This window comes from Pelodiscus sinensis, chromosome 23 (genome assembly GCF_049634645.1).
Source record: "Pelodiscus sinensis isolate JC-2024 chromosome 23, ASM4963464v1, whole genome shotgun sequence".
NCBI lineage: Eukaryota > Metazoa > Chordata > Testudines > Trionychidae > Pelodiscus > Pelodiscus sinensis.
Genome location: NC_134733.1, coordinates 25,526,381 through 25,554,220, shown reverse-complemented (window position 1 = coordinate 25,554,220; position 27,840 = coordinate 25,526,381). Strand labels below are relative to the sequence as shown.

Sequence of the window (27,840 nt, the reverse complement as noted above, 5' to 3'; positions counted from 1 at the left end):
ACAGGCGGGGGTGGGTGTCTGTGTGTCCGTGGGGGGGACAGGCGGGGGCGGGTGTCTGTGTGTCCCTGGGGAGGGGACAGGCGGGGGCGGGTGTCTGTGTGTCCCTGGGGAGGGGACAGGCGGGGGCGGGTGTCTGTGTGTCCCGGGGGGGGACAGGCGGGGGCGGGTGTCTGTGTGTCCGGGGGGGGACAGGCGGGGGCGGGTGTCTGTGTGTCCCTGGGGGGGGGGGACAGGCGGGGGCGGGTGTCTGTGTGTCCCTGGGGGGAGGGGACAGGCGGAGGCGGGTGTCTGTGTGTCCCTGGGGAGGGGACAGGCGGGGGCGGGTGTCTGTGTGTCCCTGGGGGGGGGGACAGGCGGGGGCGGGTGTCTGTGTGTCCGGGGGGGGGGACAGGCGGGGGCGGGTGTCTGTGTCCCCCTAGGGGGACAGGTGTGGGAGCTGTTAGGGATGTTAACTGTATTTTTATCGTTTACTTGATTATTCTGTACTCCCTGGGGATAGGCCGGCAGCCAGTGTTCTCCAGCCTCACTCCCAAGGGGCCCCCTGCCACTGCACGTTGCTGCTTCTGTATCAGAGGCAGCAGCGTGGGGTGCTAGGTGGGAGCTGGTCATCAGGGGAATCAGTTTTAAAACCAGCTCCCCATGCAGACTGGCTGCCTATTTCGTACTGCCCTGTGCTGCTGCTTCTGAAAATGAGGCAGCAGCGTAGGGAGGCAGCAGCCTCTCTCTGGTGGGGTGGGGGACTGTGCTCTCGGATCCAGTGTGAGCCAGAACTGAGCCAGGCTGCTGGCCAGCCCACTGGCGGCAAGGGGGAGGAGGAAATGCGCGTAGTCTATGGCATTAAGCTATAAGGCATTTGTGGATAATCGGTCCAATGACTACACTCAGGCTGCGTCTAGACTGGCAAGTTTTTCCACAAAAGCAACTGCTTTTGCGGAAAACCTTGCCAGCTGTCTACACTGGCCACATGAATTTGCGCAAGAGCACTGATGATCTCATGTAAGATTGTCAGCGTTCTTGCGCAAATACTATGCTGCTCCCGCTCGGGAAAAAGCCCTCGTGGGCAAATGCTTTTGTGCAAGAGGGCCAGTGTAGACAATTAGCTCCGAAGTATTCTGCCACACCTCTATGGCCTTTTCTCAGCATCTGTGGATGCTTGGCCTCTGTGGCCATGTCCATAATCCAGAGATGGCTTTTGCCTAAGGGCTGTAACAGTTACATGGGGCGGGAGGAGCTAAGAGACTAGAACCACACCAGGGCAAGCGGAGTGCCTCCCTGCCTGCCATCCAAAGCTGGGCTTGAAAGCTGTTGAGCTGCTCCAGGCCATTCCTGAGGAGTGGCTACCAGGAGGTACCAACTGATGGAGCGAGGCCTCCTGGGTAGGGGCTCCACGGGGAGCTACCGTGACATTGGCCCTTGCACAGCTATGCTCCTGCACCTTGCATCATGCTGCCGCCGAAACCATTCTCTTACCTCTCTGTTTGCAACAGTCAGGCCCAGATTCCATCCTGTCCCCATCTGGCAGCTGCTGGCTGAGATGCCCCTACAGAAAGCACTAGCAACAGCTTAATTTACTGACCAGAAAGATTCACAACAGAGACATTTTCTCTCCTGGCCTAAACCATCTCAAAACAGCAAAGGGGAAGTTGTTCATGACAGTCCTGCTATAGGTAGGCATCTGTCTCCATTCCAGGCTACTGGCTGAAGCTTTCCCTCTGGGCTAATCCATCGTATGAATTATTCTTTGCCAACTACTTAATTCAGAGCTAACTCTTCTCTTGAACCACTGTATTTATTTATTTAGGCACCTAAACTGATTGGATGTGCCTATAAATGCTGTAGGCTAGGCTACAGGACTACAGCTGCGTCTATACTTATACTGCAGCCTTCTTATGCAAAATTTTATGCAAATGAAGAACAGAGTAGAATATCGCCACCCTTCATTTGCATAGTTAATTAGACATTTTTGCACAAGAGGCTTTTGCGCAAAAAGGAGCTGTGTAGAAGGGTCCTTTTTGCGCAAGACCCCCCTCTTGTGCAAGCGCTGTTCTTTCTGAAAAAAACAAGGAAGAATGGCTCTTGCGCAAGAGGGGGTTTTTGCGCAAAAAGGACCCTTCTGCACAGCTCCTTTTTGTGCAAAAGCCTCTTACGCAAAAATGGCTGCTAATTAATTACGCAAATGAAGCGTGGCGATAATCTACTCTGTGCTTCATTTGCATAAGCTTTTGTGGAAAAAGGCTGCAGTATAGACGCAGCCTAAGAGTCTGCCCATTTCATGTAGCTGAGTAATCACTCGCTTGACAAGAAAGGGAGCTGACAAAACTTCAGGCCTGGTTGCAGGCAAAAGAAAACTTACATTCTAAGAGCACATCCTATCCTATCATGCACAGCTATAGATGGGGAATAACTGTCTATGTGGTGGCAGGAATGGTCTGAGGCTGGCTGCGGCAGCTGGCACCCCAGGCGGAAGGCGCGATTGGCGCCCCTGCCTGCATGGCCGTCAGTGCGTCACCCGGGCTGGCGGCGCCCTAGGCAACTGCCTAGTTTGCCTAGGCTCTCGGGCCGCCCCTGGGTGGTGGTATTGCTAGAAAAGGTCTGAGATTATAGTGGACCCCCAAATCGAATACTTGTCAATGTGATCCTGTTGCAAAAAGACTAATATGATGCTGGGGTGTGTTAACAGGCGTGTTATATATAAGATGCAGGAGGTAATGTTTCTGCTGTACTCAGCAGTGGTGAGGCTCTAATGAGAGTGCTCTGTGTCCAATTCTGGATGCCGCAGGTTAGGAAAGAGGAGGACAAAACTGGAAAGCATCCGGAGGAGAGAAACAAAAATGATAAAAGGTTTAGATGCTTTCACCTATTAGGAAAGGCTACAAAACTGGGCATTTTTAGTCTTGGGAAAAGAAGGTTGGGGGAAGGGAGGGAGCCTGCTAGTAAGCTGCCAATATATTCTGCAAAGAGGATAGTAACCAATTGGGTTCCAGGTCCATTGAAGATAGGACAAAAAGCTTCCCATGTGTGCCCCCTCCTCAGCTGCACCAAGTAGGCACCCCATCCCCTTCTCTCTCCCATTCACCCCCTGCTTCTTCACCCCCTTCCAGACCTCATAGCCCCATCCCCAGCCTGCTCTTGCACCCTGAGTCCTCCGCACCCCCAGCCCACACCTGCATCTTACCTCTGGGCCAGAACCCAACCCCCAGTCCACACTTGCACCCTACCTCCTACCCAGATCCCACAGCCCCACCCCAGTCCACTCCCCAGCAGTCCCGCCTGTGCACTGAATCCCTTATTTTTGGCTCCATCCCAGAGGCTGGGGGGGGGGGGGGACGACACAAAATCTACTAGCCCCAGTCCCCCTAGGCTCTGGAGTGGAGCTTGAGGCTAGTGAGGTGAATGTCCTTTTCTTTTCTGCTTTTCAGTTGGAGCCCACATCTGTGAGGGTTTTTTTCCTCCTCACTTGGGGTATGTCTACACTAGCCCCCTAGTTCGAACTAGGGTGGCAGTGTAGACATACCCTTAGTCCTCCACACTGCAGGGGGCCCTTCCAGTTCTATCACATTTCACACTATCACCCTTTTGCCTTCATTGTAAGTTTTCCTTGAGCGATGTCAGAGACACTAAAGCAGGGTGCTTTTTTTTCCTTGGTCTGTTTGATCTGGCTCACTCAGTCATTTTTTAAGAAAGCATAAGGGATAACTGGGATACTAGTGGACTAGGCACCTCCTAATTCAGTCAAAAGATTTGATTTCTGCCCAAAGACGCTTACAGATTAATTTTTAACATGACACCAGGAGAACTTAATAAGACATTGCTAGAGGAGGACGTATGGGGCAGCATCAGTAAAACATCACATTGTCACAGAGATGGCCAGTGCACAATACGAGCAAGCAAAACATTTTTGTTTCCCTTGTACTTGCTATCTGGGGCTCCCAAAGTGCTTTACACCTAACTGAGTAAGCCTGTGATGCTCCTCAGCTTCAGCCCAGTACGCTACAAAATTGGTGGCTGCTGACGAAGGGTGCGGTCACACAGCAGGGCTTTACGTGAAATCAGCTACACAAATTGAGCTCTGTCAATTGCATAGCTTATGTTGAAATAGCTTATTTCAAAATTGGGAGCATCTGCACAGCACTTAGTTTGAAGTAGAGCACTCTTCCTCCAACTTCCCTTATTCCTTGTACAATGAGGGTTACAGGAGTCCAAATAAGCAGTCCTCCAGCTTGATAAGATTTTGACACTATTTCGAAATACCTGCCTGCAGTGTAAATGTGGACTAAGTTACTTAGAAATAACACTAGTTATTTCCAACTAATGTTGCTGTGCAGACGTACCCCCAGGGAGTCCAACCACCACTCACCTGCATCACTGCAGTTCCCTGGTGTGAACACATAATGTCAGTACAGGAGGTGAGGGACGAGCCTGGGATTTTAACTCTCACACTTTCTGGGACAAAGCACACTGGAACCTCTGTAATCCGGCACCCTGGGGAACTAGGCTATGTCAGATTTTGGAATGGTCCAGACCCTGGGTATTTATCCTAAGGAAGGGTGCTGGGGCTCAGGGTGCGAGGTCTGGGCGGGAGGGAAAAGGGGGGGGGGATGCTTACCTGGTGCCATACCCGCTGTTATGGGCGCAGCAAGGGAAAAGTCTCCAGATCAGCACTTTGCTGTTCTGGCATTCCCCCAGCTGGAATGGGTTTCTCCTCTCCCTGCCAGTGTCTGAACCATGGGCGTTCCCGGATCAGGGACACCTTGATTACGGAGGTTCAAATGTAATTGTAGCTTTTATTACAGACCTCTACATTCTTCTTGCGCTGGACGTGTATTGTCACGGGGTAAAATGTTCCAACGAGTCTAGGTTTTTTTGAAACTTAAGTCCCATTCACTGAACCATTAAGGGCCTGCTGTTTTTTCTATTGAAGTGAATGGCAAAGCTGCCTTTACTGTAATGGGCACATGACTGAACCCTGCATTCCCCCGATGATGGTTGGCAAATTTAGGGTAAATGATCTCATGTAAGAGCCAAATGCCACACTGTGACCTGGAACTGTTCTTACTCTGATTACTATCATATGCTGAATAGGTTAATCATGGGCTTAATGACACCCTCCTTTTACACATCAGATGATTTCTTTTGTGTGCGCTATAATGGCTTTATAAAGACAGGGATTATTATTGACTGTATTACCACATTAACCACGTTGATTCAAAACCAGAAATTAATTCATCATTGTTATTAAATGTGATTTTTTTGGATTGTTTTTAAAAGTATTTTTTGGATTCTGGAACTTTTAAAATTACTTTTTAATTCCATCCCCCACTGTAGAGTTTTGGAATGTATTACTCACTGTCTCACAGTTTTCGTTGGAAACCTGGGACTTTGTCTCTGCTCTCATGGACGGTACCCTATTTAGGAAGTAAAAAAGAATTGTAATCCCTGAAAGTTAAAAATAGCTAGATTAAATATTTTAATTATATATTGTTACAATTGAGTCAATGAGGAGGTTAGGTGCCAGACAAAATATTTCTTCCTGCTTTCTTGATTTCTTCTGCTATTTTCTGTTTAGTTTTATTCAATTATAAAAACTGATGTAAGGTTTCATTGCTTTTTCTGAAGGAGCTTTAGTGCATGTGATTGTTTAACGGAGAACTCCTTGGCCTCTGTGATAGAACAAGAAGCAATGGGCTTAAATTGCAGCAAGGGAGGTTTAGGTTGGACATTAGAAAAAACTTCCTAACTGTCAGGGTGGTTAAACACTGGAATAAATTTGCCTAGGGAGGTTGTAGAATCTCCATCTGTGGACATTTAAGAGCAGGTTGGACAGACATTAGGGATGTAAGTAACTAGTCGACTATCCAATAAGCAAATGCTAATTGGATAGTCGACTCGAGTAGTCGCTCCCTCCCTCGCTGCATCTATCAGAGAGGCAGTGGGGGGGGGCGGGGGGAAGGAGATGGTGTTGGCGGGGAACTGATAAAGCTGGTTCCCCCCAGCACTGTCTCTGTGGGCAACAGGGGAGGCAGAGGCACAGCAGGAAATGGCGCGAGCGGGGACTGCTTCATAGAATCATAGAACTGGAAGAGACCTCAGGAGGTCATCAAGTCCAGCCCCCTGCCCAAGGCAAGACCAATCCCAACTAAATCAACCCAGCCAGGGCTTTGTCAAGCCGAGACTTAAACACCCCTAGGGATGGAGGTTCCACCCCATCCCTAGGTAACCCATTCCATTGCTTCACCACCCTCCTAGTGAAAAAGTTTTTCCTAATATCCAACCTGGACCTCTCCCACTGTGACTTGAACCCATTGCTCCTTGTTCCACTATCTGTCACTCCTGTGAACAGCCTCTCTCCATCCTCTCTGGAACCTCCCTTCAGGAAGTTGAAGGCTGCTCTCAAATCCCCCCTCACTCTTCGCTTCTGCAGCCTAAACAAACCCAAATCCCTCAGCCTCTCCTCATAGATCACGTGCTCCAGCTCCCTCATCATTTTGGTCATCCTCTGCTGGACCCTCTCCAATGCGTCCACATCCTTTTTGTAGTGGGGGGGGCCCAGAACTAGACACAACATTCCAGATGTGACCTCACCAGAGCTGAATAAAGGGAAATAATCACATCTCTGGATCTGCTGGCAATGCTCCTCCTAATGCAACTTAATATGCCATTAGCCTTCTTGGCCACAAGGGCACACTGCTGACGCATCTCCAGCTTCTCATCCACTGTAACCCCCAGGTCCTGTTCTGCTGAACGGCTACTTAGCCATTCAGTCCCCAGCCTGTAACAATGCTTGGGATTCTTCCATCTCAAGTGCAGGACTTACCTGAGTTTACAGGTACGTCTTCTAAGTGTGTGACAGAGATCTAAACTTTACAAGGATATTTATAATTACTTGAAAAATCTACAGGTCCTTCGTAATTAAAATGGAAGAGAATGTTAAAAGAAATACACTTAGTATGGGGAAATTTTCTTTGTTTTTAATTTACAGCAGAAAGAATATAAAGCATTCAGAAAACATTTTCCATATTTTAAGGGCAATTCAAAACATTTTGCATGGTTCCAGCAGCTGAGTTCTTCAACAGATCCATTGATTCAGTGATGCTTTACATGCACAGTTACAAAAATAAAACTTACAAAAAGAGACATCTATACTAGTTTTACATGCAAGTCTTGGGGACCCCCTGTTGGGCACCAACTACTGTGTGGAACTGCTGTAAGCGTGCAACCATATAGGGAGATCATGTTATATTCTTTATTTCTTTCACACAGTATTACTCTTGTCGGATGTGTTAAACAAAGGAGCAATTCCATTTTCAGGATGCAGAAGAAGGGCCTGCTCCTGGCACTTGGGAATTCCGATTATCGAAGAAAGCTGCACTTATGTATCTTCTATCAGAAATAAGTTCCACAGTCACGAAAAGGGTAAGCAGAAAAGTTTTTTCAATGGAAGAGTATTACAACCCAGTTCAGCAAAGTATTTAAGGATCTACTTAATTTTAAGCTTGTGAGTAGTCCCATTAAGTTAATGGAACCACTCATATGCGTAATGTATTAAGCATGTTTGTAAATGTTTTGCTGTATCAGGGTCTTTATAAGCAGATACACCACCAGGCCCATGGATCCGGAAGGGTAACCTGAAATAGCTCTGTATTTTACTGAAAATTTTTAGTATAAATATAAGGGATTAAAATGAATCCACTGAGGTAATTACTTTTATTATGAAAAGTTCAATAATTATCATAATGCTAGTCAATAGGACAAACATTTATGTTTCAGAATGACAGAGTATTTCCAGTATTAATACAGAGCATTCCAGTTCATTCCAAAAGGAGTTTACTTTCATATTGGGTTCCCATTCTGTGTGTGTGGTAACTTAATATGTAAGGTTCCATTTCAGTAAAATAAATGGAAATTATGAGGCTGCCACCGCCAAAGTGTGAGAGCCAGACAATTATTTTTAACTGAACCAGGTCATAAAGCAGCAGTTCACAAATGTATACAGAGTTCTGATAATGAGCTATATAGCACACATATTGTAATTCAATGCTGGCAGTGAACAGAAGTAATTAAAAACCAGGTACAATTATAGAAAAGGCACCAAGAGCACTGACCCCATTTTTTGCCACAATCTTTGTGATTACTCTTCTTTTAAAGATACCAGTTTATAAGCTTCTCATTTGTGAATATTTTTAGGCTTCACAAAAAGCCTGGAGTTTGAACAGTTTAATTGGTGGCCAGGATCAAGTAAGAGCAACTATTATGAAACGAAACGTCTAAAATTTACACCAACCATTTGGAAATTTTAAACTGGTACTAGCAACATAAACCCACAGAAGCAGTTTCAGATTTCAGCTATGCCTGTGTAAATCCAGAGTAACTGCACTGACTACAGGAGAATTATTCCTGATATATACTAGTGTAATTAAGATCAGTCCTCTATCATCTAAGCATCATAATAATTTTTAATTAGTATTTCAGTTTTAAAATATCTGATTTCTTTGGCTCCTCACTATGTGGAAATAGCAATATACCATGACACCCCTACAAGACCAGTTTGCAACTTTTAAGATTTACTTATTTTTATTTTTTAAAATTTTTGTGCATTTTTATTACATTTTCTGACTTCCAGCAGGAGATATGAAAATGTGAAACATATTCTACTTTCATACTATTTCTTTTTTCAGTTTATGTTCATTCTAAGTGTTCTTTATTGGAGTGAGTGTATGGTGTTAAGCTAGATACATTTTTGTATTCTTATGATTATCTGCTTTGCAAAAGTAACTTCTTAAGCAATATTAGCATTCACATTACTTGGCACCATTGGCAAAAAATAAAAATAAAATAAAATAAAATAAACCTCCTGGTAGCCAAAATCAAATGTAAACATATCCTTTTTTAGTAATGTTACTCTGCCTTTTTTTCCTAAGTCTAAATACAGTAGCTCTTTTTTTTTTGCAGTTTAATCATGCTTTAGCAAAATGTTCTTCTAAAGAACATTTAAAATAAAGTTTCTTATAGTGAAATAAAGTTTTTGTTTCATTTTACAGACCATAGCCACTAATGCTTTGCTTTTTTCATTTCTTTTTTCTTGAATTCATGCACATATCTCTGTTTTAATATATACAGTATATACAAACAATACATCCACTCTTTTCGCTCATTCAGACAAAACTATACAAATAATAATTTTATCTTGCCAAGTTATTGACCCTTTGTGAATAAAATATTTAGTAATTAATCAATATATTCCCTTTCAAATATTATTTCTCATATTCCATTTCTACCTTCTATATATACAGAAACTGCCTAGATTTTGATGAAATAGCCAAAATAAGGAATTTACTGGCCAGGATGGAGCACCACTCTGATCTTTAGGTGGTATAAGTGTCCAGGCAACATATGTACGTGACTGCTCAGAACAACAAAATTACTTAAACAAAAAAAGCGCTACACGCGTTACAAACTATTTTATGTAAATAATTAACAGTAAGGCCAGAAAATAAAGTGCTGAATATGAGAAAAAGTACATGACACTTGATATACTTGCAGGTTCTAGAAAAAATACCAATAAAGGAAATTTTAAAAACTTGCTCAAGCTGCTCTCTTTATTTCCCATGCATTACCCGTTTACCTCATACACCAACCCACTCTGTAAATTTCCACGGGATGTATTAAAAACCTGCAGATTTAAAAAGTTGCATTAAGTGTGCTGTAGAGAGATTCAAATAAAAAGAAAGGACAGACGTGCAAAGGAAATGAAAATGCATGTACCCAATAAAGATTTACTGATCTAAGCCCCTCCACTGAATCTTGAAGCTTCAGTTTCTTGGAGATGATTGACAGGTGCAGGAATAGCATTCTTGTGTTGCTTGTGCATTCCCACCTTTCCTTAACAATATTTTTGGTATAATATTTGTACAGTTCCACACGTTTTAATACAGCCCTATATGAAAAGAATAATTAATCGCTTCTTTCGGAGAGAATGAAGCAACTCACAAATTCCTCCTGGTGTCTTTTTTCCCATGATCCAACAGAAGATTGAGTTCCAAGATGTCTTGCTGAACAAATTAAAAATTGTCCATGAAAGTGCAAATGCAATGACCAAAACATTACTGTTAAAATTCTGCAGCTGAGATTCCCAGAACTGCAGTGGGTTTTTGTTGCATGTCTCTGCTAAAAACAGAAAATGAAAACAGTCTGAAAAGCAATGTCACATTGCTACGGGATGCTGCTGTGTATCTTCAGGTTCCTTGGCCTTTTTCAATTCTTTCACTCTGAAACAATAAAAAGGCATTTCTATTTCCAAAAGAAATTCAACAGGTGAAAGAAAGTCAAAGGGTCCCTCACTACACCTCGCAGTATGAAGTAGCTATCACCTGAAGAAAATTCAGGAGTACAGTATTAATAAGAAAGACTCTCTCCATAAACAATTGGGAACCAGGGGAGGAGAGAAAAAACTATTCAGGAGAAAAAAATTCACCTTTTGCAACTCATTTCTGGACAACTTTATTTAATACCCACATTCATTCAATTATCACATCATCTGATCTAATTACTTGGCTTTTATGACTGCTTTTCATAAGCTACTTTGATGCTGCTGTCTCGTACCAGATAATTTGAGCAAAACACACTTTCTGTGATGCCTTCTTTTCTAAGTAGGACACTGAACATGGAAAGATGCTACCTGCTGCACCCAGCATTGTGGGGAGAACAGCTATATTCCAGACTTCCATAGTAAATTTCTACTTAATTTATACAGTACATTTAGATTAGTAGAATTTACATGTGTGTGTATGCAATTTATACTGGCATCAATGTAAGTTTAGATACATTCCTTCAACATGTTGTTTCAGTCTCTCAGTCAGCATCTGAACAGTCTGGTTACTTGTGGGATAGATTTATTTGTGTCTTCATAACCCTCAGTCAGGGGGAACAATTTCTCCATAGAGCCTGATCTTTCATATTCAAATGTCTGAGAGAGGATGAAAGGGCTATTCCTTGTACAGACTTTGTAAAGAGCATTCAGCTGCCACAGTTACCAACACTTTAGAAATTCATTCATTGAGCTGAGAAGCACCTACCCTCATTGGAGCTAGATAATCATTTAAAGAGCTGTATTATATAAATTTACTTAAATATGACAGTATGGGGAAATTGAAAATTAACACGTTAAATACAATCTGTGTCACGCCTGGAGCCCATTAAGCCCACTACTTGCCTAACAGCACAGAAAGCAAGGGTACTTCACTGGGGTTTTCTAGAAGTGACTAAAATTAACAACTGCAGATACCAGAAAGGGACAAATTCAGAGGTGCTTTATAAATATTGTAAGTTTCAAAACTGTAAGAGCATAAGGGAATCCAACTAACCTGAATGAACATAACAGAGCCATAGGTTAGCAAACTTTAGATGCTAGGGGATAGAACAGAGGCACCGAGCAGAAATAGCAACTAAGAGGAGAGTGTAAATTAAAGTAGGTATCCACCACTGTATTACCTTTTGCCCCCCTATGTCAAATTAGACTCAGTTATATTTGCATATTGACGTGTAACTAAAATAAACTTTCACATTTTGGAATTTGGCTCAGTTACACATCAATATGCAAATGTGCAACAACTTTTTGTATGTGTACCTATGTAGACATGTAGCCAATACAGAGCTATTTGGTGTTTTAGCTGTGTGGTTTAAACAGTCAGCTAAATCATAGCTCTAGCATTCGGGATATCCTGTACGCTTGTGACACACAGGAAAGGGGCACTGGGTTCCAGCAGTGACTGAATGGCTCACACAGCATTTAAAACTGTACTAACTGTTTAGTAAAAATAAGATTTTACTGCAGTGTTTGAGAATTACAAGCTTGGAAAGATGCTGGGTGTTGCTGATCAAAAATGGAAAGAGGCTGCAGTAGCTCATCACATGTTGCAGGACTCTAAGTCCTGTCTACACTAGCAACATGATCTGTGGCTGAAAGTGAGCTCTCAAGCACATTCGGAACAACACTGGAATTCCATTCCAGTCATGGCTCAGGGACCCCCAGCGTTGGAAAGGAGCGATTAAATCTGGTCGTGTAGTCAAAGCATCGCTGACGTGAAAGATGAATTAAGATGCAATCCTGGGTCCAATGATGTCACGGGCAGGACTTCCATCGGCTGCAATGGATCCAGGATTTCACGCCAGTTGCCCGGGAGGAATTCTCCATTCTGTGCCCTATGGAGATTACTCCCTAGTCTCTCTCGGCAGTTTACTTTGTTCTGCTAATTATCTGGTGGCACTGTTGTATATGTATTACAGGATACACATGTGCAAAACCAATAGAGAGAATTTATAATGCTGTACTTACAAACACACACACACAAACTCAGAATATTCTTAATTAGTAAAACTCAAGCTTTCTTTCCTTGTAGCAGGAAAGTGAAAAGTTACTTCTGCCTCGATGTACACTAGTTCATCTTTAATTTTGAGGCTAATCACACATATGCACCTACAATACAGGACTTCTAGTGTAAGTACATTTTTCAGTTGCACCTATCTTACTGTAATATAAAATTCACCTGTTATTACTATAGAGCTCATTGAGAACATGCAAAATTGGTAAGCTATGGCTCTTACTGCCACATGCTGTATCCATGTTTCGCACTTCAACATGCAAATTCTACACTAACAGAGCACACTTCTGCTGGAAAAATGCAAGACATGCTTTGCTGCCAACTTCAACCTAAGACATGCAACATCTGTACTGGTGCAGACCTGTTTAATTGGGATATGCATGCTAATGCAAGTTGCTTACTGTAGCATTCAATATTTGCACTAGTACAGATCCTGTTCACAAATATGCAATACCTTGGTCAATTGAGTCCTGTACTGGTTACAAGGTTTGTAAGCTTATACAAATTTGGAACTGTAGTGCTGCTTGAAAGAAGCTGCAGAGTGCACAAATACATTCACAGACAACATGTGCTTCACAGTCTTGTATTCCACAGCATTTTGAAAACAATTTGAATATGATGCTAATGTTAATACTTTTAAAATGTGTTAAATATTCCCACATAGCTATTAGCCGTGTGTGTGTGGGGAGGGGGAAGGAATGAAGAGTGCATGTTTGTGCAGGTAGCCATTTATTTGTAATGTATGTTAATACAAAGAATATGCCTCAACAGCATTGAAGTTGTAAGACAAACAGCAATCATGAAGTGTACAGCTAAGGCTGATATTCTAAGGACCAAAGAGCTCTGACCTGCTCTAAAGTGAACCTGAATTAATATTTTTGAACTTTTGTGTGCGTCCAGTAGTTCATTCAGAAGCCTTGCCAGTTTGTCACATATAAAGTGCACAATGAAACCCTCCTGGAAAGTTGATACCTCGGTGACAAGCAACAGCCTTTAGTCCAGTTTAATATTTCCATAATTTAAAAAAAAGATCATTTCATGATTAGTTGCCATCTTTATTTGGTGACAGTCTCGCAGTGATACGAGCTAGAACAGGCCAGTTCTCTTCCATTTATTAGCACTGTGTAAAAAAAGGACCAACTACATTTTCACATTTGACTAAACAACGTGCTTCCAAGATCTAGTCCTGGACAAACAGAAACTCAGAAGAGCAGTGGTACTCACACAGTGCAAAAGAGGGCGACAGCTGGTGCTTTCTTACGACAACTAGCCAGGACATTCTCTGCATTTCAAGTAAGGAAGGGAGTGGGGAGGTCTAGGTTGGAGCTTAAGAACAACTATTTCCCTAGGAAGGGGATTGAAGCCCTGGGCTGGGTTCCCGAGGGAGGGGGTGGAATCCCCATCCCTAGAGGTGTTTATGTCCCAGCTTGACAAAGCCCTGGCTGGGTTGACTTCATTGATCTTGCTTTGGGCAGGGGGCTGGACTCCATGACTCCTGAGGTCTCTGCCAGACCTGGGATTCTAGCTGAGGTCTATGGAGGCTTCCTTCCTTTGCCAACTTTAGCAAGCTGTCCAGAATAAAACATTGGGCCAGACTTTGAAGGAGGCTTTTGCCTCAGGAAGTGACAGCTGGCTGAGTGGCTGGTTCATCTTGGTCTGAGCAGTCTCCAACTACCGGCACCTGTATCTGTACTTAAGTCAGGGCAGCCCTGGGCAGAAGTAGCACCAAGCAAAAGTTTTAGGGGGGCCTGTAAGTTGTCTCCGCTCTAGATACAGGTTCTCATTAGCTAAAGGCACTTTTGAAAGTGTCCCTTGGTCCTGGGATGTGGCTGACAGGGCTGCTCAGGTGAAGTCCTGTTGGTGCTGGAATGTGACCACTGTCGCTTGGGACAACCCCTTTGGCAGGAAGAGCTGTTCCACTGGTTGCTGTGATGGTGCCTAGAATTGGGAAGGTGAATTTATTTTCTCATATTTCTGCACAAGGGAGGGTCCCAGTGGCAAAGACATCCCTGGATCACACACTTTGGCCAGAGGCCATGATGGCCACCTTCAGGTGCAGGGTCATTCTTCACCAGTGAGTGACGGGAAGCTGTAAGCCAGTCTGACAAAGTACCATTGGCCTCCCTTTAAGGTGTTCTAAGGAGTTAACTGTGAGGGTTAGTCATGTTAAATGGGAAAAACAGCTTTTGAGCTGTGACCCTTTGACCCACAAAAAATCCCACACCTCCCCAAATGCCCCCGCTACACAGTTCTCATGACCTTTGGATTTGTATTATGTATTCAAATAGCATTAGGAAAGTTGCATTATGTGCTGAAGCAATGTAGTAAGCACAGCCCTGAAAGCCAGCAGCAGTTTAGATTGAATTATTTCCCTCAAATGAGATTTTGTGAGCAAATGAATTCGGCCTACTTAGAAAAGTTTCAGCAGACGATAGCTTCATGAGGAAAGCGAGGCAAAGCTGCTGCATAAAAATTACTGTACAATGCCCAGCCAGGGAAATGTTCAATGAGTCAGTGAGTTATAGCAAGAGAGTTCTGGTGATGCTGGAGGTCAGCAATATAAAGGACAGTGAATCAGAGCCACCGAAGGCGTTTTAGGCAGTTACCTGTTGCTCTGAGAGCTGAATTGACTTGTGTGAAATGTAGGAAATGGGAGCGCTTGCCTTTTTCCAGATATCTCATTTGGGTTGCAAAATAAAAGAGACAGAAAGGCCCAATAAGAATGACACCCCGGAGCATGTGGCCTGCAATCTAACACACACATTTGTGCTCCAAAAACATTCAATCCCTGCAAAAGGTAAACGAAAGAAAATTACTTTGGAAACTTCCTGGGCAGCCACCTTGACACATGCACCACATGACAGTTTTCTTCCATAGCCTTACATTGGCTCACTCAGGAGAGGCTAGTCCCCCTTCCCTAACATTTCCCCCATTCTTAATGTTACTGGAAGACGCATAAGAAATTGGGGATTTAATGCCATGGCTGCTGCATATCACACGTTCCCTGCTTCTATGACAAGAACGGGAGAGACTGTATCTGTAAACTGCTAGGGAAAGTACTGCTCTCTGCAGGCCAGTAGAGGACGTTATGTGCGTGTTCATTCAGGTATGAAACAAAGAAGTTTTACTTACCAGAGTAACTGACACCACCTGGTACATATACTTGCCCCAAAGCAGAGAACCACATATAACTAATAGGATGAAGTTTAAAAAGGTTGCTGCCATGAATGAATTTATTCTTCATATTATAGCTTGTTTCTTATGGTAACTTTGCTTGTTTTACCCAAGAAAACAGCTGTATTGTAAGCAGTTTAGCCAGTAGAGCAGGTCAAGACGACCTGACAGTTAAGAACTCCTTGTAATTACGGCAGAAGGGTCACTGAAGCAATACACATTTCTCTGTGTCTAGTACAGGGGTGGGCAATAATTTTTTGATGGGGGCCACGCCAAGATTTTGGAAAGTGGTCAAGGGCTGCACTCTACCATGATGTGGAAGGAGTCTGGGATGGAGGCTGGGTGCAGAAGGGAGCTTGGGGTAAGGGACTGGGCTGCAGGCGGGAGACTGGAGTCTGGGAGGGAGTTGGGATGAAGCAGGCGGTTGTGACCTAGGGCAGGGGACTGGAGTGCAGGGGTTTAGGATGTGACCTAGGGTATGGGGGGGGATTGTGATCTGGGGAGGAGATTGGGGCCAGATCTGGGAGGGGGTGTGGGTGTAAGAGGGGGACAGAGGGTTTGGGTATGTTGAGTGGGGGGGGCAGAGGGTTGGGGCAGGGAAGGGCTGGGGTGCCAGATGCAGGCGGGGGCAAGAGACTTACTTGCCAGCTGCCAAACTAGCGTCTGCCTGCAGAGCTTAGAATGTTTCCCAGCCTGCCTGCCTGGCCATGTGCACCAAGAATAACTGAGCCCAGGAGAGGGGACGTGGTTCTTCTTGGCTGCTTGTTACTCCAACAAGTAGCTCCCATTGGCTGGTTTTTCATTAGTTGGCCAATAGGAATGTGCTGGGGGTGGGCGACTCTTAAAACTTCCTGCCTCCCCTCCAGTTTTAAAAGAGAAACTGAGCCCTGCAGCTGCATTTCTGCATGGCCAGGGCTGCGGGGCAAGCGGGGGAGCCTGCCTGGGACTCCCTGCTGCCTCTGTGGGCCAGATCCAGTGGCTTGGCAGGCTGGATTCAGCCCACGGGCCGTACTTTGCCCAGGCCTGGTCCAGTAGCTGCATCCTGCACCAGTATTCTGAACAAAACTTGCATACGGGAGGTTACAAGAAGGTTTAAACAAAGGAAGAGCTCAATATTTTGTATGTTTTGGGGAAGGCAGTAGAGATTCAGCTGCCCAAGGTTCCTTTGGATGAAAGGGCTACTAATTGTAGGTTATTACCAGTTCCTTCTGAAACAGCATGCTACCGCTGCTGCAGGAATGTAGCCAATTAATAGTAACTACCTAAGCCCCTTTGAGATCTGCAGCTTTCTTACTTACGTCCCACCAAAATATCTTAACTTGCTGTGGGAAATCCAGATGATCCTTTGGGGGACCCCTTTCATCTTTTTTAAAATAAACCTCAATATAAACTAAAAAATCTGTCCATATTTGCATGCAGCATAAACACGTGCATGTGCATACGTTCAGCATGTGGGCAGTGTGCCAGTTTGTGCTTGTCAATATAGGTACGAGTATTGGTGCACTGCGTAGTGTGTACATGCACAAACACTGTTTATGTGCATGTTGATACATGCACATCTACAGCAGTGAAGAACAATTAGATGTTGTGAAGTCGTCTCTTATGCTTCAGCCGAGTGGCAGATGACACACGTTGCAGCAGCTCATCACTTACATGTTTTCCAAATATACAGAAAAAGTAGGATTACAGACTTAAGAGGAAGAAGCAGTAACTGTGGTTTATTGTGAAAATGAGAACTGTGCATCATGCTACAATGTATTTAAAGTGCGCTTGTGCACATAACCCATTATTCATTAAAAACGGGTTGATTTCATGTCATTAAGTCACTGGCTGTACTTCCCTGATTCACATTCTTTAATGATTGGGCCCTACTGTACCCTAGTGTCTTTGTACACTATGCAAACGTGTACAAAGACACAGTCACTGCCTCAAAAATGGCAGGACAACTGACATATAGGGTAGAAGGAACACAACCAGAGACCCTTTTTTACATACATATATCCATTTTCAATGTATTTGATCTCCACTATTCTAGATGAAATGCCAAGTGTCTCTTGTGCACCTCTAGACATCACATCGTAGTTAGTTCCTTATAGGTGTAATAATAAACGTAGGTCTAAGAAAAAATCTCTGAATATTTACAGCTTCCTTATTACCTCATATGCCAGGGATTTGCTTTATATAATATACACAAAGCATTTGCATCTAGGCTGCGTCTAGACTGGCAAGTTTTTCGGCAAAAGCAGCTGCTTTTGCAGAAAAACTTGCCAGCTGGCTACACTGGCCGCTTGAATTTCCTCAAGAACACTGACGATCTCATGTAAGATTGTCAGTGTTCTTGCAGAAATGCTATGCTGCTCCTGCTCGAGCAAACGCCCTCTTGCGAAAATGCTTTTGCACAAGAGGGCCAGTGTAGACAACACAGTATTGTTTTGCGCAAAAAAGCCCCGATAGCAAAAATGGCAGTCGGGGCTTTCTTGCGCAAAACCGAGTCTAGATTGGCACGGACGCTTTTCCGCAAAAAGTATTTGCGGAAAATCATGCCAGTCTAGACGTAGCCCTACAGTTTAAGCGGATTCCTTTGCATGATTTTTCAAATAAAACAGACTAAGAATTATCACTGTAGATCAGAGTGGTAGCTGTAGAGATGAGCCACTGAATGGGGAATGGACAAAACCCCCCTCGTGCTATACATGAATAGGCGAGAGGCACGCCATTGTGCTATTCTTGTACCAACAGAAAACTAAACACATTTCATTAATTTCTGCTACTTACACAAACTTCAGGGTACTTTTTAAAACAACATTTGAGGCATCAGCCTTGTACTATATAATCAGACTCTGATGAAGAGAGACGGTGCAATAATATACAATTCAAAGAAAAGCGAAATGATTGATGTTGGTGGCTGCTTTCTGGTCATATTATCAAACTATTTAAATATTTCCTACAGTGAGTAACTGCAAGAGATTTGACCATCCATGTGACTCTACACAGCCTATGGAGAAACCGTATGTACTGCACCTTCAGAAATTGCTTCCTGTCATTTCCGATATGGCCTGCAATCCACTTAAACTGCAACAGTAACAGTTCTCAAAAAGCAAAAGTCTCACCTATAAAGTTCTTTCAGCAGGCTCTTCCATATAGTGCAGACCATGCAAGATGCAGTGGGTGCAGACGGTAATGTTGAGACTGCAGCTTGCATGTATTTTTCGGAATGCTGTCCTTGGCATGATGGCACAATTGCTTTGCTCTCTCGTCTATTCCCACTGTGTGCTCCCTCACACATTTCTGTTCAGATTTGAACATAACTGGGCTGTTCTGAGACGTTCAAGTTTGATCATTTTGCTATTTCTAGAACGATGGAATTCTTAACACTTACTTCTGCTAAAGAGCCAATACTTCAGAAAAAATGAAGTGAGTAAACAGGCAATAATAGCCTCCTTTTGGTCTCTGTTACTTAGCCGGGGAGTGGGAAAGAAATCTTTCAGAGCTTTGCAGCCTGTCCTCCAGAAAAACTGCAGGTTTTGTGCATTCTGCAAGAGCTCAGCAAGTGAATTTAGCAGATAACCTTTGCTGCTGCTTGTCTGGAGGTGAAGGAAGAGGGCAGAAGGGACAAGGAATGGGAAGGGAAGTTAAAGAGCGATCCATTGAAGAGGATGAGGGCTAGAAAGGGCAGCAACAAAAATGTGATAGTAGGAGAGGAGTTTGGAGGGGAAGCATAATCCTTTTTGAATAATAAATTGTCAGTTTGAAATTATGCTCATTGTTGCTGCAGTTTCATAACACAGGTCTTTGAGACAAGAGACACACCAAATATATAGCTGCAATCACCCGCACAGGCCTGCCGTCTGCCAGGCCCAAGACTATCTCAGACAGACAGACATTAATAGAAAAGATGGGGAAGTCCCCCATTTAATCCAGGCCAGCGTCCTGCAGAGAAACAGAGTGTTCCAGCTGTCAACTAACGGATTCCCACAAGGACACCATCTCTGGACTCTTTTCTAGGTACCTGGTAAATCTAGAACCCCCTTCACTTCACCCCCTGTCACTGTCTCTTCCCAAAGTCTAACTTTTGGATCCTTTTCCCCTAAGATGGCACTTCCTCTGGAAAGCATTGGGCTTCTTCTAAAGCCTACATCTGTGTTTCTGCTGCTGTTACGAGAGGAGGAAAAGACTGTTACCGGTTTCAGGAAACGGTGTTCTTAGAGGTGTGTTGCTCGGTCCATTCCCCGTTAAGTGTGTGCGTTCACCACATGCACTGGTGCTGGAAGTTTTCCCCTCAACAGTATTTGTATGGGGAGTGGCTCTGGCGTCCGCTAGAGTGGCACCCTAATGGTATGGGATAAAAGGGCCCCACCTGTGCCTCCTACTCTCCGTTTCTTCTTGCTGGAAACTCCGACAGTAGGGAAGGTGGGCAGGTCATGGAACGGACGTGAGCAACACCCCTTGAAGAACACGTTACAGAAACAGGCAACTGTCTGAGTAATTGCTCATGTCCATTCCGTACGAGGGGACTCCAAGCAGCATTCCTGGGGGCAGGGAGAGACTCGTGGCCACAAAGACTGTAGCACGACTCTGCCGAACCCAGTGTCATCACTGGCCTGCTGAGTGATGGTGTAATAAGACAAGAACGTGTCAACCAAGGACCATGTCATGGCTCTGCAGATGTCCTGGATCAGGCTGTGCACCAGAAAGGCTGCCCAAAATACTTGTGTGCTAATCAAATGGGCTCTGATCACAGGCAGCAGTGGGACCTGTGCCAGTGCATAACAGGTCTTTATGAAAGAGGTGATCCAACTGGAAATCCTCTGTGAAGAAATCCGGAGGACCCCTTCATCCTATCCAGTGTAGCAATGAAGAGCTGGGTTGATTTATGGAGAGGCTTGGAACGCTCCAAGTAAAAAGCCAAAGTCCTCTGGATGTTCAGCGTGTGCAGACGCCTCTCCTTGGCAGTTTTGTGTGGGACCGAACACTGGCAGGAGCCAGCCCTGGTGCACATGGAAGGAACATACCACCTTTGGCGGGAAGAATGGACCTCGTACTTACAAATAACTGTGTCTGGAGGTCAAGGCCTTAATCTTCTAAACCCGTCTTGCCAACGTCACTGCCACCAGGAAGAAAACGGTTACTCACCTTCCACAGCTGTTGTTCTTTGAGATGTGATGTTCATGCCCACTCCAGACAGACGCGTGCACATCACATTTGCATAGTAGCTGGAAGAATTTTTCCACTACCAGCTATCCATAGGGTTGACCTCAGCGCTGCCTGGAGTGGCGTCACCATGGTGCCCAATATAGGGCCCTGCTGACCCGCCCCCTCCTCAGTCCCCTCTTACCACCAGTGACAGGAGCCAGAGCTTCGCTTCCCCTCGCTCTTCGCTTGCCTTGCAGGCAGGTAAGCGTTTTCTTTCCAATCTTGTCTATACTTGCTGACTTGTAGTTCACAGTTGTATTAGAATCGTTCATTAGCAGGAATGTGACCTTCCAGGACAAGTAAGATGGAAGAGGAGCTCAGCGACTCAAAGGCAGGCCAGCGAGCCCAGATAGGCCCAGGTTAAAGTTCCACGGGGGTCCATACCTGCAAGTAAAGCCTCTCAGGAAAATGGTTGAGAAAAGACCATCTGGCCCTGGATCAGCTAGTGGAACCTAGAGGGGCCCGCCAGGGGCACTCTGATGGAAAAATGCGCTAAACGATGGTTTCTGAGCTGCAGTAAGTAGTCCAAGATGAATTGCACTGACAAACGTGAGGGGGAAATACTCCACTCAGATGTGCAGTGGAAAAACCTCATCCATTTAGCCAGGTAAGTTAACCTTGTGGATGGCTTCCTCTTTCCCCAGAGGACCTGCAGGACCTCCTCCAAGCAGGTGCTCTACTTCTGGTTCAACCACAGAGCATCCTCGCTGAGAGAGGAAGAGACTTGAGGCTGGGTTCAGGAGCAGACTATGATCCTATGACAGGTGGTCTAGAGGCTTGGAAGGGGTCACCGCCATAACGAGCATGTGGAACCACTGTTGGCGAGGCCGTGCAAGGGCAAGCACGACACCATGCATTTGGTCCCTTTTGCTCTTTACTAGGACCCTGCTGATGAGAGGGATCAGAGGGAATGCCTGACCAGCACAGGAGAGGGAGTCTTTGCTTAGGCCCTGCTGAGAACAAAACCAATGGCACTTTTGGGATTGTTGGTGGACAGATCCAAGTGGGAGTTCCTCCCCTCGGGAAGATGGCACAGGCCACCGTCAGGTAACGACCACTCGGGGTGAGAGGAGAAGTCTCTGCCGAGGTGAGCACCAGGGCATTCCTCACACCAGCAATGTGACGGCTTCCAGATGTCTGTTGTGGCTGATAGAGATGCCAGAATTAGAGAACCGAGGAATACACTCTCCCCGCTGCCTGGGGGTGTGGAACATCGAGGGTGTGTTTTCTGTCGGGACTTTCACCACCTGCATACAGGGAGGCAGGCAGACTCCGCAGGCAACCAGCCCCACTGATCTCTCAGACGTGTGCGCACAATGTCATCTCCTTCAGGAGCCACATCCCCAGGGTCTGGAGACCTCCAAGGTTTGCTCCCTGCCCGAGGCCTCTGACACTAACTCGCGCAGGTTTCCAATGGGGCCCGAGACCTTGCCAGGTGACAGCGACTCTCCAAAAGGACTTCTTCCAGGACATTCTTGCTCTCATTCCTGCACTGTAGCAAGGGAGTGGTTGTGACTGTCTCCACGTGGTCCCTGAACTGGGAATAGGTCGATGACAGACGCTGTTGCAGGGGCCACATGCAGAGCCTGGCATGGCAGACCACATATGTGCATGCTGCCATGTGGCCAGCAGACAGCCAGGGCATGCCTGCACTGTTAGGGGAAACGCAGAGACTTCCATGATGAGGTCCATTGGGGCCTACAACTCGAACCTCGGGAAAGGAAGAAATGGGGCCTTTTCATCATTCACGAGCAGGTCAAAGGGCCTGCAGCACTGCAACATCCCTCTGCAGTTGGGATCAAGATCAGCCCTTTAGGAGCTAGTCATCAAAGTGCGAGCATACCGGACCCTTTGGCAGCTCAGATAAGTGGCTTCCTCTAACATTCACTTGGAGAACTCTCTTGGTGCTGTCGCCCAGCCAAACTGGAGTTGACAGGGCTCACTGACTCATAGGAAACACCTGTGGCCTGGGAAGATTGCTTTGTGGAAGTATGCACCCTTCAAGCTGCGGACGGCATACCAGTCTCCTGATCCAGGCAGGGAATGCCGATGGCTAGGCAGAGCATGCAGAACTCCAACTTCTGAAAATATGTGCTGATGCCTTGCAGGTCCACAATGGGCCACAGCCAGGCCTTGGCCTTTGGAATTAAATCGTACGAGGAACAGAACTTGCTTATGGGGAGTGGGCGATCTTCCCCTCAAGTTTCTTAGGCTTCTTGGATGGAGCTGGGAAGGGGGCTTGGCACTGGCTGGGCAGCGTCAAAGGGGCATTCGGCATCGATGCCACAGTGCTTGGGCCAAGCTGGATTTCTGCAGCAGTGCCGGAGTCAATGCCGACTCCATGAGGAATGCCTCGAGACGGCGTCTCGCCCCCTCTTTGTCCAGGGTTTGAACGGCTCACAAATGCAACGCTTGTCGCTGAAATGTCCTTCACCCAGGCGGCTCAAACAGCGACTGTGAGGATCGCTGATGGGCACTGGGTGCTTACAGCAACCGCATGGTTTGAAACTTGGAGGAGATTGGATCATGCACCATCCTGAGGCAAACCCTGTCCAGGACTAACTAATCCTAACAGAACACTACCCAGGGCCGGCCCAAGCCATTCACGTGCCCCAGGAGCATGTGACGCATGTGCGGTCCCGCCCCTGCCCAGCCCAGCAGCCCCGAACGGCGCCCCCTACCATGGGGTGTCCCGGGCGGTAGCCCGGCTGGCCTGTAGCTTGGGCCGGCTCTGACACTACCAAGGGAAATCTCTTCACCATGTAACAGGAAAAGTTTGTCAAACTGAATGACACGAACAGGTAGCACGGGGCAGCAGAGTGTCCCTACCCCCACACTAGCAGCAAGGAGGACTGTGGGTGGGAGAGTGGACAGTGCCTGTTTTCACTGCACCACGAGGGCGCCAGTGCAGCTCCCCTGCAGATACTGCTGGCTTGGGTGCCTGTGGTAAGCCCACCCCTAACGTGGAATGGACACAAGCAATCGAAGAGGAGTCTCCTTCCCTTCGCCTCTCCCCCTACTGCTTCGCAGAGCCTGCAGGAGCAGCACAGTGTAACTGACAACATCCAGCCAAGCACCCGAAAACCATCAGGCAGCAGCAACACTGAGGAGCCTGGGAGTCAGGAGGCCCACGCTTTGTTCTGAGCTCTGGAAGGCAGTGAGTGGAGGACAGGAGGCGGCGCAGGTCTGAATCCATTGCTCGGCACCAAGTACGGTCACTATGAGGCTATCCTGATCTGTGACACTTTACATTGATGGAAGACACCATCAGGCCTTTGAAGACAGGAGTTCTGCATTCTGTTCCTAGCTCTAAGGGAAGGGTAGAGTGCCTGGTGCTTTGCTTTAGTCCCTCCTGCTGAGCACATGACAAGGAAACCATTTTACATTCCAGAGGGAAAGAGAGGCCAACGTGTGTTTGGAAAAAAATTGTCAATTGAAATATATTTCTGCATTAAGAAAAAAGGTCAGCACTTTCACTTACATTATTCATCCTTATAATTGGTAAAACAAATGTGTGTTTGTAAAAGCAATTTATTGTAATGTTTCCTTTTCAATACAAAAAACTCAGGTTAATATTTTCAAAGGAGCTGTGGGGGAGCTAGATACCCTACGCTCAAGTCTGAAAATCCCAGCCGCAGACTGCAGGGAGCATTAGAATAGCAAGTAACAATGGGCTAACAATCCTTCAGGAAGGGGAAAGGCTATACTAATTCTGCATGTGTTCTTACATTAATCTGCAGGATGTGTAAAGTAGTTTCCCAAAAATAAACCAAACTGCGCTGGATAATAGCTTTGCAGACTATCTGTGAAAGGAAACAAGAGTCTTTTTTTTCCATCAAGGCATCAAATCAAAGTAGTCAGATTCAGAAAAATGGATTTGGGTCCACCTGATTTTAGAACCACATTTCACAGGATTCTTACTTCAGATTTCATGAGGAAAGAAATCAAAGGACTCTTCCTAGAATGTGAAGAATGGTGCCAGAAGTCTCAGGAGTCTGCAAAAATTTCAGTAACTACATTGTTTTTTGTTAGGATTATAAGTAAGCCAGTAAGAGACAGGGTTACACCAGGCTCAGTAATAAGAGGCAGAAGTTAGGGTTACACCATAAAACTTAACCCTGCAACGGGTAGAGAGCAATTTACAATGACATTTAAAGCTCATTAACATATTTGTTATGTGTGTGTGCTCAACTACCTAGTTAAACTCATTTACAAAATGCGCCTATTGGAGCCTAAGGAAAAAGCCTTTGACCTCTGCACTGTCAAACCCAAGAACTCAGCTTTCTTGTTGGTGTTTTTGTACACACGTTGTTTGAAGTCAGTGCTCCTCTGCATCACAGGAGCATACCGAGAGTGGTTCTGCTACTGTCGGAAAAATCTCAGCCTCATTTTTGCCCTTTCCTGGACAGCAGGTTGTATTTGTAGGATGGTGAGAATTTCTGTTCCTCTGTAGGGGACTTGTACAACTGCAGCTCTCTCATTCCGATAATAGTACCACCACTAGCATCGTCCTTCTAGTAATTTCTTGCTCATTTTAAATATCACCTGCAAGCTGGCTCTGGCAGGGCAGCCAGGCGTGTAACTTACCCAGTACTGCTTCCTTGGCAGAGGAAACCTAAAACTTAACCCTGTTAGGCAATAGGAAACCCCCCAGGAGTAGGCTAAAATACTACGGAACTTGCTAGGGTTATGCTAAAATCTAATGTTAACACGCCAACATTTTAATTGTGAAGGAAATCATTACCATTGAGCATGTGCCAGTGCAGACCCATTCACATTTCAAAAATCTATTAGCAGCAGTGGTTTTGGATACTGTAAAGATCCCACCAATACAACTTTCTAATCATGCCCAGTGATAGATGTAAAGGTCCTTCCCCCCAATTATTCATGCATGTGTAACATCTACTGCAGAGTACTGTCCTGTTGTGAAAAGCAGCAGTGTTAGTAATTGCAATAGGGTTAGTTTATAAAGTATTTTGTTTCATATACTTAATGGATGTGAAATTTACTGGCATATCTAGGCTGCAGCCTCATGCAAGCAAGCAGAAAGCAAAATATTTAAAATGGAATAGAGAGAGAAACTGGCTAGCAGGCAGCTAACTCACCCTTTTGTACAGCCTATGGTCCACCAGAGGGCTTCAGATAGCAAAACAATACCAAAGAGCTATTAGCATACACGTGGCATCAAAGAGACCTTTCAATAGCTTCACTTCAATGGAGAGGTGACAAGGTATGTGTGTGTGCCTGGAGAAAGAAGGGCCCATTCCCCACATGCCACCTGTGTGTTTCCCTCTCTTCACCAGTTAGCAGCAAATCAGAGATCAGCACGTTTTAGGACAGTAAATTCCAATACAAAGTAAAATGAAGACAGATGCTTATTCTGGTAGCATTTCCAGCCCCACCCATCTTCCCTTGCATAAAAGGCTGTCGTCTTTCTCCACCCTAATTCCACTGGCTAAGACAGGGCTATGATCCAGACAATAATCATAGCCAAGCAACGCCAACACCAATCCCTCCCAGAAGATCAGATTTTAAATATAAACTGAAGGGGGAAAAAGGCAATAGACTATTATCAGTTTACTGAAAGCTGACAATGTGGATTGCAAGTGGGTGTGCAATCAGGTCTAATTAGAGCAGAGATTGGCACCAGTTTTTCCTGTAGCTCTAAACCAATATTATCTACGAAACACTGACTAGCTGATGATGGTTGGTAAGCAGTGGTCCCTGCAAACAGAGCACTTGGGGTGGACACTCAGGAGAGATTCAGGTGCTACCCTGCCTGTGTTTCTATTAGTGGTACACATCTGCACTTGTCTTGGTGCACATAAAATTTAGTCCACACAGGGATGAAAAGGTGGGAACTCTGTTGGTGAATCATTAACTACGCAAGCCTTTACTTATGGTCTCATGCAGGGAGACTCTGCTGGAGGGGAGGTCAACAAGCAGAAGGTTTAACCTCAACCTTGAGTCTTAAAACTAAGTCAGTCACAGGCTAACAGGCCTTGGCGTTATCCACCTTCAGAACTATATAGCTGTGCATCTCTTGAAAGGCCTGAACTGTCCCATGCTCTATAACAACCAGATCCAAGGTAAGACATGCTGATAGCATGATATGGCAGCATAATAGTTTTCTTCACATTCCTGAGAATACATAATACATGGAAAAAGAGGTATTTTTCCAAGATCTAGAAGAAGAATCTTTGCATGTCCTACCTTAAAAATCTCAGTCACAGATGAGTGTATAGTATCTGCTGGTGGGCATCTATTTGTCTACATGATGTCTGCCCATATTCATATATCATAGCAAAGATATCGTAGCAACTCCAAAACAACCTGCCTTCTTCCACCAATGCATACTTAATTGAAACTCACATTTCTCTTTCTGACCTATGCCACATTCATGCATCAGTTACCAAGGTAACCAAGCAAGACAGCTACCTCGGTCCATACACTGCTGTACTGCTGTTCATTCCACATCAGGTGTGTGTGCTCATCATGTGCACTGGTGCCAGAATTTTTTTCCCTCAGTGGTATCCATAATGGACTATATCTGGCACCCCCATGGTGTAGAGTAAGAAGCACCATCCATCCATCCCTCCTGCCTTCAGCTCCGATGTTGGGGAAGGAGGGCAGGTCGTGGAATGGACATGAGCAGCACATTTTGAAGCACACCAGTTACAGAGACAGGTAACTGCCTGCTCTTCGAGTATTTGCTCATGCACTTTCCATATGAGGTGAGTCCCAAGCAGTGCCAGTGGAGGTGGGTAGGAAGACTGGAACACAGCTCTGCCAAACCCAGCATTGCCTCTGGCTTGCTGAGTGATGGCATAATGCCCTGTGAACACATGCACAGAGCGGCTCTGCAGATGTCCTGGATCATAACGTGTGCCAGGACACTGCCAAGGATGCCTGGGCTCTAATCGAATGTGCTCTTACAACTGGCGGCAGTGGGACCCGAGCCAGCTCATAACATTACCTAATGCAGTGGTGCTCCAGTTAGAGATCCTATGCAAGGACACAGGAAGGCCCCTTCTTTTTTACGCTGTCCGAATGAAAAGCTGTCTCAATCTGTGGAAGAGCTTAGTGTGCTCCAGAG

At 45.4% G+C, this 27,840-nt stretch overlaps 1 protein-coding gene across 1 annotated transcript in view; it reads right to left on the bottom strand.

The window, feature by feature from the left end:
• Positions 1–6,946: 6,946 nt before the first annotated feature.
• CAMTA1 (calmodulin binding transcription activator 1) overlaps positions 6,947–27,840 on the bottom strand; it is a 903,169-nt gene continuing 882,275 nt past the window's right edge. The window contains 2 exon segments of the mRNA XM_075906418.1: positions 6,947–10,265; positions 25,850–25,880. Of these exon segments, the coding sequence (XP_075762533.1) occupies positions 10,233–10,265; positions 25,850–25,880 (64 nt within the window). The 3' untranslated portion in view covers positions 6,947–10,232.